Source organism: Sturnira hondurensis, unplaced genomic scaffold (assembly GCF_014824575.4).
Source record: "Sturnira hondurensis isolate 20B ecotype Veracruz unplaced genomic scaffold, ASM1482457v3 Scaffold0002638, whole genome shotgun sequence".
Lineage (NCBI taxonomy): Eukaryota > Metazoa > Chordata > Mammalia > Chiroptera > Phyllostomidae > Sturnira > Sturnira hondurensis.
In genome coordinates this window covers 10,622,750-10,642,139 of record NW_028075269.1, presented here as the reverse complement: position 1 = coordinate 10,642,139, position 19,390 = coordinate 10,622,750, and the positions used below count along the sequence as shown (strand labels likewise).

Genomic DNA, 19,390 nt, shown 5'->3' with positions numbered 1-19,390 from the left:
GGACTGGATGCTCAGAGGCAGACTGCTTGGGTTCAAACTCCAGATTCCAGGTCTCACTAGCTGTGTGAGCATGGATGTTTTATTAAATGTAACAAAGTTCAGTTTTCTCATCCGCACAATGGCGCTAACTGTGCACCTACCTCACAGGGGTGGTTATAAGGATTAAATGAGATGACAGACGTGTGAATGTTGTGGACCGCTCTGCCTGGTTTCAGGAATTGTAACTACCTCCCATGGCTAAGGATGAGCAAGTGACCTCTGGAATGCGAGCCACAGGAGACAAAGCTTGTCTCTGGTAGCAAATGCTGCCTCAGTTTCCTCCCTGCCCCCAAAGCATGGTAGGAAGTCCATGACGGGTAAGTCTCCTCACAGGGAGGAGCAACCTAAGCCAGACTCAATCACTTAGGAGGCCATCATGCAAGGACTCGGCGGGTTGCAACAAAGAGTGAGCAATGAGCAATGGACCCTTCCCCACCCCCACCCGGCTATGTGACATAGCCCAAGTCCCGATGTCCTCTGGGAAAAGCACTTTCTGGCTCTAATCCACTTAAGCCTGAATACCTGATGGGGAGGGGTGCAGCTCCTTGCCTTGCCAGAGAGGATCCCACGGAAAAATCTGGCATCACAAAGAATTCCTAAAAAACTTGTGAAACCTACTCTGCTAAGAGTGCTTTCATTCACATGTTAAGGGTCTGAGCAAGAAATGAGTATGTCTCCCAAAGTTTCTGCAACCCCCTTCCCTGACAGACACTGACTCAGACTGAGCCCTCAGGTTTCTTTGAAATGTTATCTCCTGTTTGATCTTTACCACCCGTATCCCTGTGTTTTACAACCCAATAAAAGCCCCTGGAGGAAGGAGCCGAAGGCCCTTCCCTTTCGAGGGATCGGCCACCTCTCCTCCCCAAGCAGATCATGTCTTGGTAATGTTTACTTTCATCCATGGTGGATGGGGCGGACTTGCGGGAAAAGTTGCCCCCACATGTAAAGAATAAAGGCACCAGCAAGGGCTTTTTTACAATGTGCAATAAACTCGTGATCAATTCAAAATCCCATGTATCTCTAATTCCAGTTGCTGGTTTATGACCGAAGAGCAAGCATGCAGCCTGCCACCGTGATTGTCTGCAAAATGAAGAAAGGCCCCCGGGAAAATGGCAGAGTCCCAGTAGGACGGGCGCAAACTCACGTTCAGCAATAGTGAGCGGTGGGTAGGTGAGGTAGAACCCTACCAGCTCAGCCGAGAGCTGGCGGAGGAGGCTGCTGGCCACAGTGCCGTTGAGGAAGGAGCTCCGGTTGCCCACCACGTACACCAGCGTGACAGTCTGGGAGGCATTGGATGTGCTCACAATCTGAATCGACACAGGAGGAAAGGGGGGGGAGACATGCCACATAAGATGAGGGTCTGTTTCATGGAGGCCGTGGGAGAAGAAGTTTAAGCAGAAGTTGAGGGTAGAAATGAAAGGGAGGTGGGGAAAGAGCGAGGAAGAGACAAGAATAACGACAGTCGTCACTCACAGATGGCTTGCTATGTGCCAGGCATCGTGCTAAGGGCATGTCCCCTCATTCAATCCCCACCACGACCCTAGGGGGTGTACCTAATTATGACTCCCTTTTACAGAGGATGAAACCGAGGCTTGCCCAAGCTCACACAGCTACAAAGTGACATAGCCAGGATTCAAACCCAGGCACTCTGCATCTTTCCTGGGGCTAAATCATTTCAGATTACTTTTCTGGTCCTGCCAATACAAAGGAGAGCAAGGCAATATGAAATTTAAGGAGCGCTCAAGGGGCTCGCACAGAGAAAGCCCATGTCAAACTTTTAGGGAACTTTAAAGTTGAAAGGAGAGGGAATGTACACCAACCTGTTAACAAACAGAGTGACTGAACCTCATTACAAAGAAATTTAGAAATATAAAATAGCTTCTTTGGAGAGTGAGTATATCTCCTGTGGTCTGTGAGTGCAATGTAGGACATGTAAATATGAATATGAGATGGTGTGGTTTTCTTCTTGCATGTTGTCTAAGCCAGTGTTTCTGTCACTGGAAAAGGAGGTTTTCTGGGTCAATGTATGAACAAAAATATCCCGCAGATGAGGCGTGGAAACCAGATGCAGCAGGACGTCACTCCACTTGGCGAGACCATCTTTGTCTGCTCCTTCCTCCTCCAGATCCGATTGCCACCCCCTCTCATCCTGCTCAGTGCCCCCAGAGGTAGACCCTGTGGACCACCTAGGCGGGTTCCTCTGCCCTCTGGCTTCAGCTAAAGGGAGATCAGTGGGATGAGGAGAGAGGGAGGGAGAAAGCAGAGTATCATTGTTGGGGACTCCCTGCCCATGGGGTCGATTTCCCACTGGGCAGCTGTGGCCTCTGGTTTCCTGTAACCGTTGCTTCCCCTCCTCTGTCAGCCCCAACTGTTCCAGCTTTGGGTGCTGCACTGTCCTTGTGGTTTCCCTAGCAGCTGCCCAGGCTTCTGCAAAGGGTCCCTTTCACTGGATTTCCTTAAAATATCTTCATCTGAGCGTGTCCTCTCTTCCTAACAGGAGCTGACTGCTGTCTGTCTCTCCTAGGCCTTTGTGTGCTCAGACACCAACATGCCTGCAACTTTCCTTTTAAACCCTATTTTGAGGAAGACTGTCAAGAATCGCTTCTTCATGTTATTTCTCACTTTTTCCCATGACTGGAAATTACTTTAAAATTCACTATCACAGAGTACATATAATACAGTCCAGTGGTCCCCAACCCTATTGGCACCAGGGACCAGTTTCCTAGAGGACAATTTTTCCAGGGGCCAGGTGGGGGCAGGGATGGCTTCGTGATGATCCAAGTGCATCACATGCAAGCTCACCTCCTGCTGTGTGGCCCAGTTCCTGACAGGCCCGGAGGTTAGGGAGTTCTGGTATAGTCCCAGGATTAATGACATACACTTACACTCCTGTCTGCAACTATTTTTGGAATATGGTTTAGCCACAGGTATTCACACCTCTTTCTCACGCTACCAAGAAGAAAGGTACTTCTTTCTGAACAATTCAAAAGCCCCCACTGCACTGCCACCTATAGAAGTAGTAACTAAAATAATGTTGTGACCTTTATCTCTATTGTGAACATTCTATTTTCTGCTCAACAAAACTCAATTTCACCGGGTCCCAAAAAGCCAGCAGCATGGGGGCCTCTTTGCATATGACACTTGACTGGGTACTTACCCTTTTTCAAGCTAAGAGTATTTTTATTGAAATATAACTGACATATGACATTATATCCGTTTCATACATTTTTATTGTGGTAAAGTACATGAATGTTACCATTTTGAGTGTACAGTTCTGTGGCATTAGGTGCATTCACATTATTGTGCAGCCATCACCACTGCCCGTCTCTAGAACTTCTTCCCCATCCCAGGCTCAGCCTCTGCACCCATGACACACCTCCCCACCCTCCCCACCTGTCAGCCCCAGCGACCCCTGTTCTACTTTCTGACTCCATTAATTTGATGAAACTAAATACCTTTTATAAGTGGAATCACACACTATTTGTCCTTTCATGACTGGCTTATTTCACTTAGCATAATGTCCTCAAGGTTCCTCCAGGTCGTAGCACATGTCAGAAGTAAGCTCCTTTTTTAGGACGAAGGGCATTTCACGGTACCCGTACACCACATTCACCCACTCATCTGTGGACGGAGACTAGGGCGGCTTCCACTTTTTTGGCTGTTGTGAATACTGCTGCTATGAACATGGGTGTGCAAATAGCTGCTCACGTTCCTGCTTTCAGCTCTCTTGGTTACACACCTGTGAATAGAACTGCTGGACCATATGGTAATTCTGTATTTAATTTTTGGAGGAACCACCATTCGACATGCTCACCAGCAGTGTGCCCAAGGGTTCCCATTCCTCCACATCCTTACCAACGCGCTGTACTCCATTTTAAATAATCGCTTCCTCATGGGTGTGAAGTGGTACCTTGTGGTTCTGATTTGCATTTCCCTAGTGATTAGTCATATGGAGTATCTTTTCATGTGCTTATTGGTCATCTGTGTATCTTCTTAGAGAAATGTCTAATCAAGTCCTTTGCTCATTTCTTGATTGCGTTGTTTAATTTTTGTTGTTGAGTTTAGGAGTTCTTTGTGTAGTCTAGATATAAACCCCCTATTAGATACTATATGATCTGCAAGTATTTCTTCCCATTCCATGGGTGGCCTTTTGATTGTGTCTTTTGGTCCACAAAAGGTTTTAATTTTGGTGAAGTCCAATTTATCTATTTTTTCTTTTGTCACCTGTGTTTTTGGTGTCATATCCAACAAACCATTGCCAAGTTTAATGTACTGATGCTTTTCTTCTCTATTTTCTTCTAAGATTAATAGTTTAAATCTTACATCTAGGTCTTTGATCCATTCTGAGTTAATTTATATATGTGATATTAGGTAAGCGTCCAACTTCGTTCTTTTCCTTATGGATGTCCAATTTTCTCAACATCATTGGTGGAAAAGACTGTCCTTTCTCCATTGGTCTTAGCACCCTTGTCAAAAATCATTCGACCATATATGCAAGGGTTTGTTTTTGAACTCTCTATTCTGTTCCATTGGTTTATGTGCCTATGCTTATGCCAGTACCACACTGTTTTGATTATCATAGCTTTGTTGTAAGTTTTGAAATCAGAAAGTGTGAGACCTCCAACTTTTTAAGATTGGTTGGCTATTTAGGGTCCGTTGAGATTCACTGAGTTTTAGGATTTCCACAGAAAGAGTCACTGGAATTTTGATGAGGACTGCACTGGGTCTAGATTGCTCTTAGTAGTACTGACATCTTAACAAAATTGCCTTTCAATTCATGAGCACAGAATGTTTGCCATTTATATGTGTGTCTTCTTTAATACAGTCATTTTTTATAGCTGAGAAAAGTGTGACCATTGTGTATGGCTGCTTAACACTAGCTTCATAAATAAGAGGTCCACAGGCCCATGATCAAGCTTGAATCACTGTTTCCTGAAAGTCATGCCATGTCCCCCATCACTTCTTTATTCTTAGACTCTTGTGGCTCCTGACTTGATCTCTTACTTCCCACTCACTCATACTGTGACTCATGAAACTGACCCACAAGAATGACCAAATGGAAAACTGCTATTTTGCCTACCCAGCAACCATTATCCCTTTTATGACAGCATCACCATTTTTCTTGGGGAAACTCATTTCCCCTATCAGTCCACGTGCTTTGGGTGGCACTGCCCTGGCCAAGTTCCAGAAGTGGGCATCTGAGCCAGCACTAGTTGACTGGGACATCTCATCGCCTTGGTCACAGATACTGGTCCAGAAACAGGCACAGGATCCAGGTGGGTCCAAAAACAGCTAATCTCAGGATTTTTACTGGAATGACACAAAAAGGTGCTTTGGTTCCATAAGACTGTGAGCAATAAGAAGGCAAATGTGTGGGTGCAAGGGGCCACCCCGCAGGGCCTGAGGATGATGGCGGCCCAGAGCAAGGTAAGCCAAGAACAGAGAAGAGAACTGCGTGAAGAAATTATGTGAGCACCTGAATCCAATTGTCCCCGAAGTAAATAAACTTTGAACTTGTCAGTTGCATGAACCAACCACTTCTTCTATCTGCTTTTAAACCTGTGAACTTGCATACTGTCATTTGCACCAAAAAAATCCTGATTGAGTCTACTGTAATCCAGCCTCTAGCATTCAATACTATAAAGTAAAAAGAATTATAAGTCACTTTTTAAGCAATTCTCTCAACAAATTAATTAAATATTGATGCAGTCTTACTCCACAGAGGATCCAAGGTTCTCCACAAATTATATTTAATACAATAAAATGCAAAGTTATAATTACAAAACCAGATCCTGGAAAAACACATTAAAGACAGCCCCAGGAGAATGGCTACCATACACGTAGCCATGCATCTAGCTACCATACACCTAGTTATCTATGCATGGTGATAGAGGGGCTTAGAGGGTCCTAAACTGAGGCAACAACTTTGTCTCTGGGCTTCCTGTTGGCCAAAGCAAAAAGAGAAATGGGATTAATAAAACAATTCACCCAATTCTCCAGTCATTTCAAGAGCCGTTGATATATTCGAGAGTTTTAAAAATCTATTTAGATACAATTTTCAAGTTGCCTGTTGTGGTCTTCTCCAAGGAAGTTTTCTCACTGGCTAAGGCCGAGGGAAGCTTTTTTTTTATGTTGGTGTCCATCTCAGGGCCTGATGAAGAGCAGGTGCCCAGTAAGTCTGTGCCTCCTGAATACGATCAGAGTGTGTTCTGAATACCATCCGAGCATATTCTAGTTGTAACCAGACTCAAGGACCTGTGAGAATCCAAATACAGTCAGAAAACAAAAGATCTCTCACAAAAGATCTGAGTCACTCTCCTTACATAAATGTTAAGCCTGTGACATGTTTTTAGATGTTAGTCTAATACGAACCAAATCATAATGAGATCCTTCCACTTGGGATGGATGTAGAAAAGGAAAGCTTCTCCTTCAAATTAAATCGCACGCTTTCTACATCATATTGGCGTTGCTGATAATTCACCGATGCTAAAGGTCAGTTTCAAAACCACTGAGTTTCATTGCAAAGGCAAACCCTGGAGGTGCCTTTTAGTTCAGTGAAAATGGAGATATTGCCTAGTACAGTTAATTAGAGCAATTTGGGGGCTGGATAAATGTCATTAAGAAGCATCTGTCTTCAGTGGGATGGTATCTATACAATTGCAAAAAAATGGGTCTGAGAAAGGCTTTTTTGAGGGCATGCTTACTGTAAATCCAGAAAATTGAAATACAGTGCTCCAGGAGTGGGATTTTCCTGGGAAATAAATCACACATTTGCCAAAAGTTTCACCATGGGTCCCATTTCCCCCTTGCATTGATGCTGGTGTAGCATGTGGATAAGAGTGGGCTTTGCTCAAGTCTTTATTCTATTTTTTAGCAACTGTGTGCCCTTCTGGAAGTTTCTCTCCCCTCTTTCAGTTCCCTCTTCTATAAGATGATGATAATAATACATCAGAAGAAATGTCTTAGGTATTATGTAGCAAAATACTCGTGAAACACTTAGCACTGTCCTGGCACACAGGAAGCCCTAAGTACCCAATGTGTGTGTGTGTGTGTGTGTGTGTGTGTGTGTGAAGTAAGAGACTTCATGTGGACATTTGGAAAATAACTCAGTGGAAATCACAGAATAGGCATATCTTAGTGCATGAGCTATTTAGAAACAATTCATTTTATATGGGACATTTGATACATCTTATATAGTATATTCTAGCACCATTTAAAAAAATAATAAATGTATTGGAAAGGCCTGAGGAACCTTCCCATGGGAAAATAAGTATAAAACCCCAAACCACAGCAGGGACACAGAGACACGGCTTCTACACCGCAGACATCCTCACCAGTACCGGACCACCTCTGCTCAGCGGCCCAAGCAAGAGGCTCTGTCTCTTGCCTGCATCACATGCTCAAAGTCCAAAGTAACATTCACCCCATGCAGCTTGGAAATTGGAGACCGAGTCACCCCTTGCCAACCCCTGATTGGCCTCTGTCAATGACATGGCTCAAGTGCCCTCGTCCTTACCTGAACTGTCAGGTTGCTTTTGGTGCTCAGGACCTTCTTCTCAGCATCCTGGAAGGCCTTCTGCAGTCTCTGTTCCATCGTCTGAGCAAACTTGCAGGACTGGATGTTGTCGGACTGGCTCACGAACTGAAGCACTAGAGTGAGAGCAGTAAATCAGCACTCACCGACGTGGTGTCTTCATTCCTGGGACTCAACAGCCGTCATAATACAAAATCGCACTTTTTACATCAGAGCAATTAGGTAAGTGAAGGGCGACATGGTTTGGCTGCAGGTCTGTAAGTGGCTCTTAAAATGATTTATAACTCAGAAGAATTTAAAGTGTGATTGGACCTGAGATTCCCTTCAATGCAAAGCATTTTGTGATTTCACCTGATTGGAATATGTAGACATCTGCTCCAAGACTGCTAAAAAATAACCAAAGCAAGGTCTTGCCTTCTGATTCTTTGGGGGGAAAAAATAATCAATTGACCTGCATCATTAAGTTCACTGTGTCTTTCCACATCAATGGCTTCTCCAAGCTTGGGGTTTACAAACCACAAGACTGGAATCAGCAGGGAGCCTGGGAGAAAGATTCCAAGGCCCGGGCTCAGAGATTCTGATTCAGTGGCATCTGGAATGCGTTGCCACAAAGCACAGGTTTTATGGATATTCAACTCTAACTGGTATTCATAACATGGAAAAAAAATACAGCACCTGGTACATGGAAGTACTAATTAAATAACTAGGAAGAAAGGCTCCTGTGAAGAAATATTTCCAATAAGTCCAGGAAAGATTTAGGCTGATGTGCAGGGCATTTGGACATTTGCTTAGCAGGGCTGTTTGAGGGAGGAACACAGAGACTTGAAGAGACGACAGAGCAGTCAGCGATGGAGTTTTTACACAGGTGTTTTCTTGGTACTGTCCCCAGTCCCAGAAAAGATAGAAAAACTTCCCTTCTACGTTACTTGCCTGTTTTCAGCTGGAAGTAGCCTGCAGGCTGGGGGTCCCACGGGGAGGCGAGTACCGCCACAGACTGCAAGTTCGGGGCATGCTGCTTCAGATCCGCAGTGACATTGCTGACCCCATACACACCCAGCGTTTCGATCACTGCGGAAGGCAAGTACACCAGCCTCCCTCTGGCAGCGTAATAACCAACAGTGACGTTGTGAGAATGTTCCAGAATGTCCACCTACAAAACAAATGGACACCAGAACTCAGTATTTGTTTCCACAGAATTTTAAGTTATTTAGCGGGGCTGGGGAATAGGATGTTCTCATTCAACAACTATTCTAACAATGCTGTCAAAACAACATGGATTGGCAACTCTGAAAAGCTCAGAATACAGCGAACTATCATTACCCTGAACCTGCATGTGGATAGAATTAAGGTGCCTTAAGTGCCTCGTATCATCCTGTGAGCACCAATTACCACCTAAGACGGTAGACAGGAGACAGCAGGCAAAAGAGATTTCTATGGAACGAAATGCTAAAAAAAATAGCGTTATTGTACTTCTCATCATTTAAAAATTGAAAGGCAGAAATGAGCGATTAATTGGGGCAGCACCTTCAGGACAGGGGTTGAGTAATATATGAGGTGAATTCCTCTGGCTAGAAGCTGAGAGAAGAGTTGTTCAGACTTAACTCCATTCTTGACTAGTAAGTTGGTTCAGACCAAGGCACGGTGGGCCATGAAGAGTCTCTCTTACAGCTGAGTCCTGGGGGATACTGCTGATCTGAGGTCTTTTTGACCCACATGGAAGACCCGAAGGCTTTAGATTTTATTCTTATTTGTGTTTGCTCTCGTTTTATATTAACAGGTCAGGGTGTTTTTAACATCCACTCCCCTCCACCGCCCCCTCACTCTTCCATCTCCATTGGTAATGTCATGTGTATTTGCGAAGGAAGTCGAGATAACTGATTTTGCGACAGGCTGGGTGTGCCTTTGGTTTCTCCACACTGTGTCCCAAGGTGCTGTTCAAGATGGCCCAGGTGACTGGTGTGCCAGAGAGGAGCGGGGTTGGGGCGTTGGGTGAAAGAGTTAAAGGGACTAAGCAGCAGAGATGGGTAATTGCAAAAGCAGTCGTGGAGATGTAAATTACAGCACAGGAAATATAATCAATGATATTGTAATAACTATGCCAGGCGGGGACTTAAAATATCAAGGGATCCCTCTATAAGACATGTGATTGTCTAAGCAGTGTGCTATATACCTGGAACTAATACAAAATAATACTGAATGTAAACTGCCATCGAAAAACAAAAAAAAATTTTAGAGGTGGCTTTAGGTGGAATGAGATACTTCTGGATGGAGCACAGACACAACACCAAGCAACACCAGAGAGCAAGTGACCCCTGTTCAAGCCCTTCTAATGACCTTGAGGACTGAGTCTCTGGTTGGGGATTACTGACTTTCAATACCTCTCCAAGCCTTACAAGTCGTATTTCTGCCAAGGCCGTTTAGCTTCAATTTAACAAGCTGTTCCCATTAATCTTGTTTTCGCAGTTATATGTTCTTTGTGGCCAATGATCCTGATTTCCATTTATGGTGGTAATATCAAACACCTTTTCAAAAGAAATTGTATTTAATTTTTTAAAATGAGCCAATTGAAAAACTAATAGGGGGATTAGGAGGATTGAGGGATCGAGCCAAAAGGAAAAAGGACTCATGGACATCAACAACAGTGTGGTGATTGTGGGGGAGGGGAGAATGAGTTATAGGGGGCTAAATGGTAATGGAAAAATACAATAAAAAAAGAAAAGAACTAACACATACTAGTTGTCACAGTTGTCTGTGATGATATGCAAGGAGGGCAACAACTTGAAGATCATTTCCAGACGACAGAAGTTTAATGAAACCTATGTCAGGCAACCAGTGGAAATATTCACATTTTCTACTTTCAGATGAGATTGTGTGTGTTCAGGGCAGTACAGATGCCTCACATAGAATGCATTTCTTTCTTTTTTGTTTAGAATTATATAAAACAGGTTGACAATGACCGACAAATTATGTACCAAAACATATTCCTATTCCTTGCTGTGGTGGTGAGGGGAAAGAATGGGGGGCACCACCAGCTGAACACGGCTGTAGAACAAAGCATCAAGGGGAGAGGCCAGCGGTGCAAACGGTACCCACCAACTGCCAATCACATTTACTGCTGTCAAACATGGAATCAAACCAAACACACATAAAGCAAGGCTTCCATCACTGGGACGTGCCTTCAAAATCATCTAGCAGTTGTTGAATAGCACTTGGCATTAAAGTGGAGGAAAAAAGCGTTCCCTCCCCCGCCTGTTGCTGGTAATTTCAGCAAAGCTGCACTCAATTTACAAGACAGAGTAATTTTTAAATGTCCAGAAATAAATTGTTAACTCTTTACAATGGCGAGGGAGATAAAGGAAGAAGCAATGGATGGTATCTAGAGAATTACACTAATGATATTAAATATTTTCCCCAAACAATGAGACAATAGGACAATTTAAAACAGTATATCAAGGCTTTTTTAAAAAATCTGGACATGGGGTAATTAGCCTTCATTCTCCATCTCAAAATTTTTCTACAACCACCACACATTCACTTTTGATCAAAATGGAAAAAGATGCTACTTCCGGCCAGTGTACTTATGGTACCCAGGGAGGGGGAAAACAATCTAAACACAACCTGGACCCAAGAGGATGATGTAGAGGAATTAGTCTGATTACAGAAGCAAGGGGCTTACGTGAGCTGAGACGTCGTTCTGCTGGAAAGCCTTCCGCAATGCCTGCGTGAGCCCCTTGGCCACACTGAGCTTCAAGGTTTCACCGATCTGCCCTCTCCTTTGCGTCAGAAAGAGAACTGGGACGAAACCGAAGTGCGGTAATCAGGGTAAGGCAGCAGACGTCCTAATGAAAGAGCCCTCCTCTCCTCCCCACAGCCGCCACCTCTCACAAGTTCTGAGCGAAGCCAGTCGAGGGTAGGTCCAATGAAGTGGGCGGGGCGCTGGGGCAGCACTCGGGTAGGAGCTCTGTTGGCCCCACTCAAGTCCCAGGGAAAGAAGGCCCTAGCCATCTGTGTGGAGAGACAGCTCTCAGGCTGGTGGCACTTCATTTCTGACCAATGCTGCCTCTGACTTTGAAAGGTGGGGCTCAGCAGGACCTGCCCTGATGGGTCTGCATGCTAGGGAATTCCCTCAGCAGTGGTCCTGAGACCTGACTTAGATGCAGGCCCTGAGCTAGGTGGAGCAGACAAAAAGGACCTTGTATCAGGAAGGCAGTCCCCACCCCACAGGTGCAAGAGATGGAGACCAGCATGAAAACAGGCAGTTCTGACTGAATGTGACAGGTGCTATTTGAAGGGACGCCTGGGGTGCTGCTGGAGACCCTAGAGAGAGCAGCCAGCTATGACCTGGGCAGGGGTGGATCGAGGAAGGATTCCTGGATGGAGGACCTGGAGATGCTTCTGCTGAGTTCAAAGGATCATGGGAGTGAGCCAGGCCAAGAAGGGGACGAACGGTCCCCACACTCCCAGCAGAGGGAAGACCAAGTACAAAGGCACAGGGGAGAAAAGTGAAATATTTCACTGTTTAAGCTTGGCCCTGAGGGTAGTGGGAAATGAAGGGTTTTAAATAAAGGCATGCATTTTAGAAGGCTCCTTTAACTGCAGACTGGAGAACAGGCTGTCTGTGTCTGTTGCAGGGTGAGGAGTCTGAACGCAGACAGGTACATTGGCTGTTGTTGCAGAAATTGAGGTGCACGACTGTGACGATGTGAACTAGGGGAGCGGCAGCAGTGGTGGAAAGAAGGGGCATTCTGCTGGTAGACCTACAAGTAACTTGTGGTTGGCTGGGTGTGGCGGGGGTGACGGGGGTCAGTGGAAATGAGGGAGGGGGGAATGTTCTAGACTTCTGCATCGAGGTGGCGGAGGTTGCCACTCAGAGCAGGAGGCACAGATCTGGAGGGCGATGGGAAGGGAAGGTGGAAAACCAGATGGTGTCATTTCTTGAGATATAGAAAGAAATACTGTGCTTTCCGCTAGTCCTAGTTTCACAGTTTCCCACTTTAGAATAGGATATGTCTAGAGAGATGATTTCATTACATTCTTTGTGGGGCCAAGAGGAAGGCAGGGTGCGAGCATTCAACGTTGGCATGCTCTTTCAAATACTGTGTCTAATGCTTCTGAGAGCAAGCACTATTGATAGTGTGGTAACACTATTAAAAGGCCCCCGTGCCTTCTTGGTCTGCTGTGCTGCAGTTGGCAGGTGGGGGCCAAGAAGATAGCCTCTGCCTCCCAGCATTTGCGGGGCCTCCTTTTTAACGTTAAAAGAAATCCCAGGTTCCCCCAAAGCGTACTGTGGCTGTACTTTTCATATCTGCTGATTGAGAACATGCAATGACAACAAGCCTTTCTGAATTCTGTAGTAGCTCCCAAGGTGCTATGTTTTACTAACACAGCATTCATTCACAGGAAACATCACTGACCCGTCTGCTCTACAGGCAAACCTTGGGGCAAATGTGCTTTCTGCATGTAATGCTTGTCCTCACCTCTGCCACTTGATAAAGGTTGAGGGTTCTCAACCCTGGCACTACTGAGATTTGGGGCCAGCCTGTTCTTTGCTGCCAACCATCCTGTGCCACGCAGGATGCTTAGCAGAGCCCTAATCTCTGTTTCACTAGATGCCAGCAGCCTCCTCCCCACCCCTGAAATTGTACAGATCCCCAAATGTCTCCAGATGTGGCCAACTGTCCCCCGCAGAAGGGGGAGCCAAAGTGACCCTGGTTGAGAGTCGCCAAACTCAAAGAAATCTAATAATTCTGTTGCATCTCTGAAGACATCACGTGCTTGCTGCTTTCAAGTAAACCAAGGCAGTGGAGTCTTACCTATCTTTACCAAGAGTTTACTGGACATCTGGCACTCCAGGTTGGACACTACCTTGCCAGTGGTAATCACAGCTGTTGACACAGCGGGAAGAGCAGCATTTGGGTTCTCTGCCAGCAGAGGCGGCAGCCGGGTCGCCCTTACCGGCGCAGTAATGGACGTCAAGGCTGCTGTGATTGTCAGCGAGCGCGTGGTGGACGCCCTGGGCAGGTCTGAGTTGGTGGGGTTCGGGAAGTTCGTGTGCATGGCTTGCGGTTTCCTGGGGAGGTGCGTTGTGGACAACAGGCCAGAGGCGGCGCCCAGGTTCCCTTGCATGGCTGTGTGAGTGTTCATAGTGTGTGCGGATCTTGCAAACATATAGGTTGGAGTGAATGAGAAGGCTGGATGGACCACGCCTGGGGTCGCCTTTGGGCCGGACGCTGTGTTGTTTGTGACATTTTTAGCTAGAGCAGTGGTCAGACTGCTCTTGACCAATCCTGAGACCCCAGCTGACGGGTTGCTGCCAGTGCCCTTGGCAACCAGGGCCGCAGACAGTGCTGGACTGGATTTCCTCGGAAACAACGTGGAAGCTGCTGCTGTTGTTGGTTCTGCCTTGGGTGACACTGCAGAGTCCACTGTAAAGAGAGAAAAAGCAAAGGTTGTCACTGGCCCAGAGTGCACACATCACTTGTGGTGATGAGTGGATATAACTTATGGGTTTGCTGCGGTGAAAAGTCTCTGTGCTCTGAAATTTAAGCAAAGCAGCTTAGGCTCATTAAGTCAATTAAGCATAATGAAGATGACAATTACAGCAAAGCCATGGCTGGTAATAAAGACGCTTAAATTGTGAATACTTAACACAAAATCAGGTCAGCAGAGGGTCAAGGACATGACTGCTTGGGGCTGCTAATCCATTCATCAGTGAGACTAGGTGTGTCTGCTCACGAGCAAAGCTGGGTATCTGTGTTGAGCTTGAAGATGCTTTGGCCACAGAAGCAGTCATACCTGTTTTCTGGGTACCAGGAAACAAACTACCTGCATTAGTGGCTGCCCCTGTCCATTTCTTGGGGTGCTGAGAAGGCAGAAGCACTTGGGATGGGGTCCTGAATAAGGCACCGGCTGACAGAGGAGATTCGGCCGTAGAGTGATATCTTGGGACACTCTGGAATGGTGTGGCAGCATTTATCACGGGAGATGGATAGATGCTGCTGGAAACTCGGAAACTTGCATCCATTCCATCTGAAAACACTGCCTGCAAACCAGCTGTGGAAGGCAGACTTGGAGAGGTTAGCCAGAGCGAGCGTGTTGGATGGGCAGGCGGCTGCAGATGGGGAGGAGACTTGACGTGTGGACTGGTGGGTGGGTGACCTTCAACCTCAGCTGCTTGGAAGACCCCAGAGTGGTTGTCATTACTTATGGACAAGATGTCTGCATGGTTTCCGACCATGGTAACGTCTGACTGTTGGACTGGCTGGCTGGTGCTTGTGTCAAGGACTGCATCCTGAATACTAAAGCCTTCTGCAGTTGCTGAATGCCCAGCAGTGTCTTTGAAATGCTGAGATTCTATTGTACTGACAGCTGAAGCTAAATCGTCCGGAGCAGTAGAGGAGGCTGAGTGAGTATTCCCGCTTGTGGAGTTAATTGTGGGCCCATTTACATCGTGATTTGTTGGCTGCTGCATGCCAGATATGGTTGGTTCTGTGGAAAGGGATCCAGTTTCTGCTGAAAGAGAACTCCAGAAAACATCTGTGACGGCTGGCTTTTCCCCGTTTCCCATTGTTGAGAAATCATGGACCTCGGTGGACGAGAGAAACGCTGTCACCTGTTTGGAAGCTGAAACTGGCAGCTTGGAACGGTCTGTCGCAGCTGCGTAAGTCTCTAGATTGCTGTTGGAAGAGCTGGGAGATGGGGAAACAGTCTGCGTGGCTCGTCCGGGGGGGATGGAATACGGAGGTAATTCTGAAGGAAGGGTTGTGCTTGGTGTTGTAACGACCGTGGGCGAAATACGATCAGTGCTAAAACCAGAGGCGAATCCATTTACAGTGTGAAGACTCCGAATCTCTTTCCTTGAAAGGGTCTGGAGAGCAACCGTGAAATTGGGCTTTTCGTTTTCCTTTAAAACAGCTGTCACGCTACTCTCTTTCTGCCGGGGAAGCGTCTGAGTTGTGGCAAAGAGGTGAGGAAATTTGCTTGAGAGGAGGAAGTCTGCAGATGCAGTGGTTCCATCATGGCCCTCGTCCTGAGGAGTCGGCATTCTGGGCTCGATGGATGGAAAGGCATGATTCTGCACCGGCTGCAGGAAAGTAGGTGTGAAGCCCTTCCATGGAGATGCAGGAACCGCCCCAGAAAGGCTGGCTCGTCCTTGACCAGCTGCAGTGGGAGGCACAGGAGAAGGCACCCAAGAGAAAGATGTGTGTTCTGCTGAACGGGCAGGCCCTTCAGAATCCTCTGGGGCTGCTGACAAATGCGGTAGGTTAGCAGAGTACTTGGCGGTGGCGGGGGCTGGCTTTCTGCTGGTCGTTTCCACTGCCACTGACTCAGCAGTCTGGAAAAGTGAAGGCACAGCCTCACTGGTGGCTGCTGTTGCCGCGCTCTCCCAAGCTGGCAAAGCCACCCCACTGTGCCCTCTTTCATCCACCTCAACTTTGATTGGCTGGGTGGATGCCGGGCTTGAAGCCATTTCCAACCTTGACCACAAGGGAGTTCCACCTGGCAGCTGAAGACTTCCAGGTGCTAGGGGAGGGGGAGACAGATGGGCCAGTCCTGCCCTGGAGCTCAAAAACTCTGGTGTGGGGGAGCTTGCTGAGCGAGGACTCTCTGTGAAGGACAGCTCTGAATGCTGCTTTGTTGAAGATCCAGAAAAACCTAGATGAGGGATGCCTATTAAATCCTGAGCATTTTTGGATGGGGTATAGTTTGTTTCATCAGCAAATGGGTTGAGGGGATTAGCTACACTCTGACTTGAGGAGGAGTCGGTTGGAGCTGTTTGGGGGAATAAAGGCACTCTGATGGGTCGCTCGGTTGGCTTAGAAAAGATGATGGAATGAGGTGAGTCAGGAGCCAATGAAGAGGATGGAGATGGAAGAAGTGGAAGGATGTCTGACCTCAGAGAATGTCGTTTTGAGATGGAAGGAGTCCCTACCCACACTGGCTGAGATGGGAGGGCAGGGCTCAAGGACGGCACTGATGGGGCGGTGGGCAATGGGGGGAGCATGCTCGTGTGAGGCAAACCTGACACGCTGGCTGTCTCTGTTCCCCCTTGAGGTCCTGGTTGGACCAGCGACTCAGTGGAATCCTTGTAAGGCTCGAAGGAGGAGCTATATCCGCTTCCTTGGTAAAGGGAAGAAGAGAAGTCCCCATGAGCCCTAGCTCTGCGGTGTGTCTTGGGAGGAGGAAGGGTTCGTGTGAACTGCAGCACGCTGGTGTTGTCGGGGGGCGGTCCCAGCACATTCTTGATTCTGTCCCCTGCCGAGGAAGGCTGGACTTCTGAGAAAGGCCATGTTGGTGAAATCGGTAACAATGTCCCAGGAGGAAGTGACGCAGGGTTTGGGGTGACAGTTACGGGTAGATCGGCTGTTCCTATGAAACAAAACATCAAGCAGTCAGACACAGTCAGTCATTAGGCACCTGCAGGGGTAGGTCCCGGAGAGAAGGGGTGGGCCAGCCAGGCACTGTTCGGTCCTCTTCCACCCATTCCAGACGTCGCATTAGACGCACACAAACAATGAATTATGTAATTAGAAATACTCAAATACTGCAGCTGCCACACAGGGCAGGATTGGGGACGACTGGCCTCTGTGAAGTGATGTTTAAGCAAAGACGTGGAACATACTTGAGTATTTTGAGTTCTTTTTCTGTACCAGCTATGAGAGCTAAACTGTGAAACTCACAATCTAGAAAGTCAAAGATGAAGGTGGCTACCTGCCATGGCCAATGACCCCGAAATAAAGCTCACCTGGAAACCCAAACTGCAAAATGAAAGGGCCATGTATCCAAATGCAAATCTTTTTTTTTTTTTGGACCCTAAAGCATCTCAAGCAGAATCAGTGAGGTTGCGTACGTCTGGAAAGACGGCAGCAGGGAGACAGCTATCTTGTTGGATTTAAAAGGATTCCTGACGCTGTTATTCACCCCATGTCAACCAACAAGCACCGGGGATTTCTTTCGGGTGAGGCTATTTCTGAAAGAAAAAACTGCTCACATCTGACCTGGGACCAGAGACACGTCTCATAAAGCCCGGCGTCTCTATAGGCACTGGCAGCACCTATGGGTGGGACTGCGGGCCAAGAGGCAAGGACTCAAGGCACAGAGCTGGGACCTCTACAGGAGAGGGAGCAAGGAAACAACTGATTGCAAAGCGGAAAATGTCACACTTGGGAAGAGAAATGACATTCTCTGTGACCATCCTCTGACCCTCTTTCCACGGTTCTGTGATGTTGATGACCTCACAGGTGGCTAAGTGCTGTTAAGTAATATTTTTAATTAAACATGAAAAAGAAAGAAAAGGTATTTCTAGAGCTTTCTACATTATTCACTAAAAAACTTTAGAATTGTCTGATAGGAACAAACAAACAAGCCAAGCATTGCAGCCAGAAAATCTGGGTTTGCTTGCACCCCCCAGCCACTGGGAGCTGCCTCTCTGGATCCCTGCTGTGTGAGGTGGGGGCAATAGGCACTAAACACCCTACCAGGCTGCTGCAAGGAGCAGATGAAATCAGGGACGTGGAAGGAAGGGCTCTTCAAACAGAAAAGCACTAAACAAATGCAAAAAAAAAAAAAAAGCACTACACAATGAGCTGTCCTTACAGGCTCTCAGCCCTGTTTTCCTGTTGTTGTTCTTGTTGATTTGTTTAACAAAAGAGGACACTGTGGCCCAGAAAGGGGACACCATTTGCCAGAAGCCACAGAACTGATTAGGGACAGAGGCAGGCTCAGAGGCAAAGTCCCCTGCTCCCTGGGCACTGTCTTCAGTTTCTGCTGCTTCTCTGACACCAGGGCCTGCCCTTCACCGCACTGGATTCTGCCAACAGCAAAAAAAAATTCAAAGTAAACCCAAAATCTTAAAATACTTGGGTGTTTAGAATATGCAATGTACTCTGCAGTCACAAAAGCTAAACAGTGACAGTTTTCTGAAATACTATTTTCTGTTTCCTTTTAGAAGACTTGGAATTAGTTATCAAAAAATTTTCCTTTTTGATACTTTATTTTTTTTAATTGCCCATTCTTGGGATTTACAGATACCCAAGAAACAGGCCTTCAGTTGTTTTTAGAACAAAGCAGGACATAAATCAACACTACTGTAAAGGTGGGTCAGTGGACTTGTTCATTTGGCCTGTAAGCAAGAAGCAGCCCCTGGTCCGGAGCAGGCAGTCCTCCGAGGCCCCAATCAGCTCCTTTGTCTCAGAATCACCAGACACTAAAGAAAGCCCTTACCTACAGGATCCAATGCTCCCTCAGGTCCCTGTTGGCCAAAACCCCTTACACAGAAATAGGTGGCGAGATGCTCTTATAGCCACAGGACAGCAAAGTCTAACAGCGTGTCATTCAAATATCTGTGCTCCTTGGGAAATGCCCTGGTTTGCAATAAAAATTATATTTCCACATTGCCACACGCACTCGGTTTTATATGGGAGTTTTGCAATTTTACAGTTATTAAAATTTTATTTTTGCAATTCTACATGGAAGGCTGATACTGCTTTCATCACTCAATCCTTCCTATTCATGTTGCTTATCTTCTAGTTGGGCTCAGCTGCATTCTTCTCATGCAGTCTTGCCTTGTAGCCAGGGAGGAAAAGCATGTTCACTGAATTGGCAAATGACGCCAAATTCAGACATGAATAACTTCAGAGAAACTTACTTCCAAGACTTAACAACTGACTGAAATTATTGCTAAAAGATAGAAAGGCTAGCCCTTTGTCCAAATAGTACCAAGACAGGAACAGGCTGGGATCTTCCCTTTACGAATAGCTTACGCTGCCTGTAGGCAGAGTTAACTGGAGCTCGTCATGAACTAGAATATGAATGTAG

General features: G+C 46.6%; 1 protein-coding gene and 1 long non-coding RNA gene across 3 annotated transcripts in view; one reads left to right on the top strand and one right to left on the bottom strand.

Annotated features, from left to right (window-relative positions):
• The window catches only part of KIAA1549L (KIAA1549 like), a 97,044-nt gene extending 80,388 nt beyond the window's left edge, over positions 1-16,656 (bottom strand). The window contains exons 1-6 of one of the 2 annotated variants that reach the window (XM_037040476.1): positions 14,369-16,656; positions 13,387-13,998; positions 11,250-11,365; positions 8,504-8,723; positions 7,556-7,689; positions 1,184-1,346 (exon numbers count right to left, since the gene is read on the bottom strand). In XM_037040476.1, coding sequence (XP_036896371.1) covers positions 1,184-1,346; positions 7,556-7,689; positions 8,504-8,723; positions 11,250-11,365; positions 13,387-13,998; positions 14,369-16,577 — 3,454 coding nt within the window. In that variant the 5' untranslated portion in view covers positions 16,578-16,656. The remainder of the gene's footprint in view (positions 1-1,183; positions 1,347-7,555; positions 7,690-8,503; positions 8,724-11,249; positions 11,366-13,386; positions 13,999-14,368) is intronic. The other variant, XM_037040477.1, reaches the window with a different exon arrangement.
• LOC118983155 (uncharacterized) lies at positions 1,112-5,676 on the top strand. Its single transcript, XR_005065660.1, has 2 exons — positions 1,112-1,194; positions 5,386-5,676. It is a non-coding gene; the product is annotated as an uncharacterized LOC118983155 (long non-coding RNA).
• Positions 16,657-19,390: the final 2,734 nt, after the last annotated feature.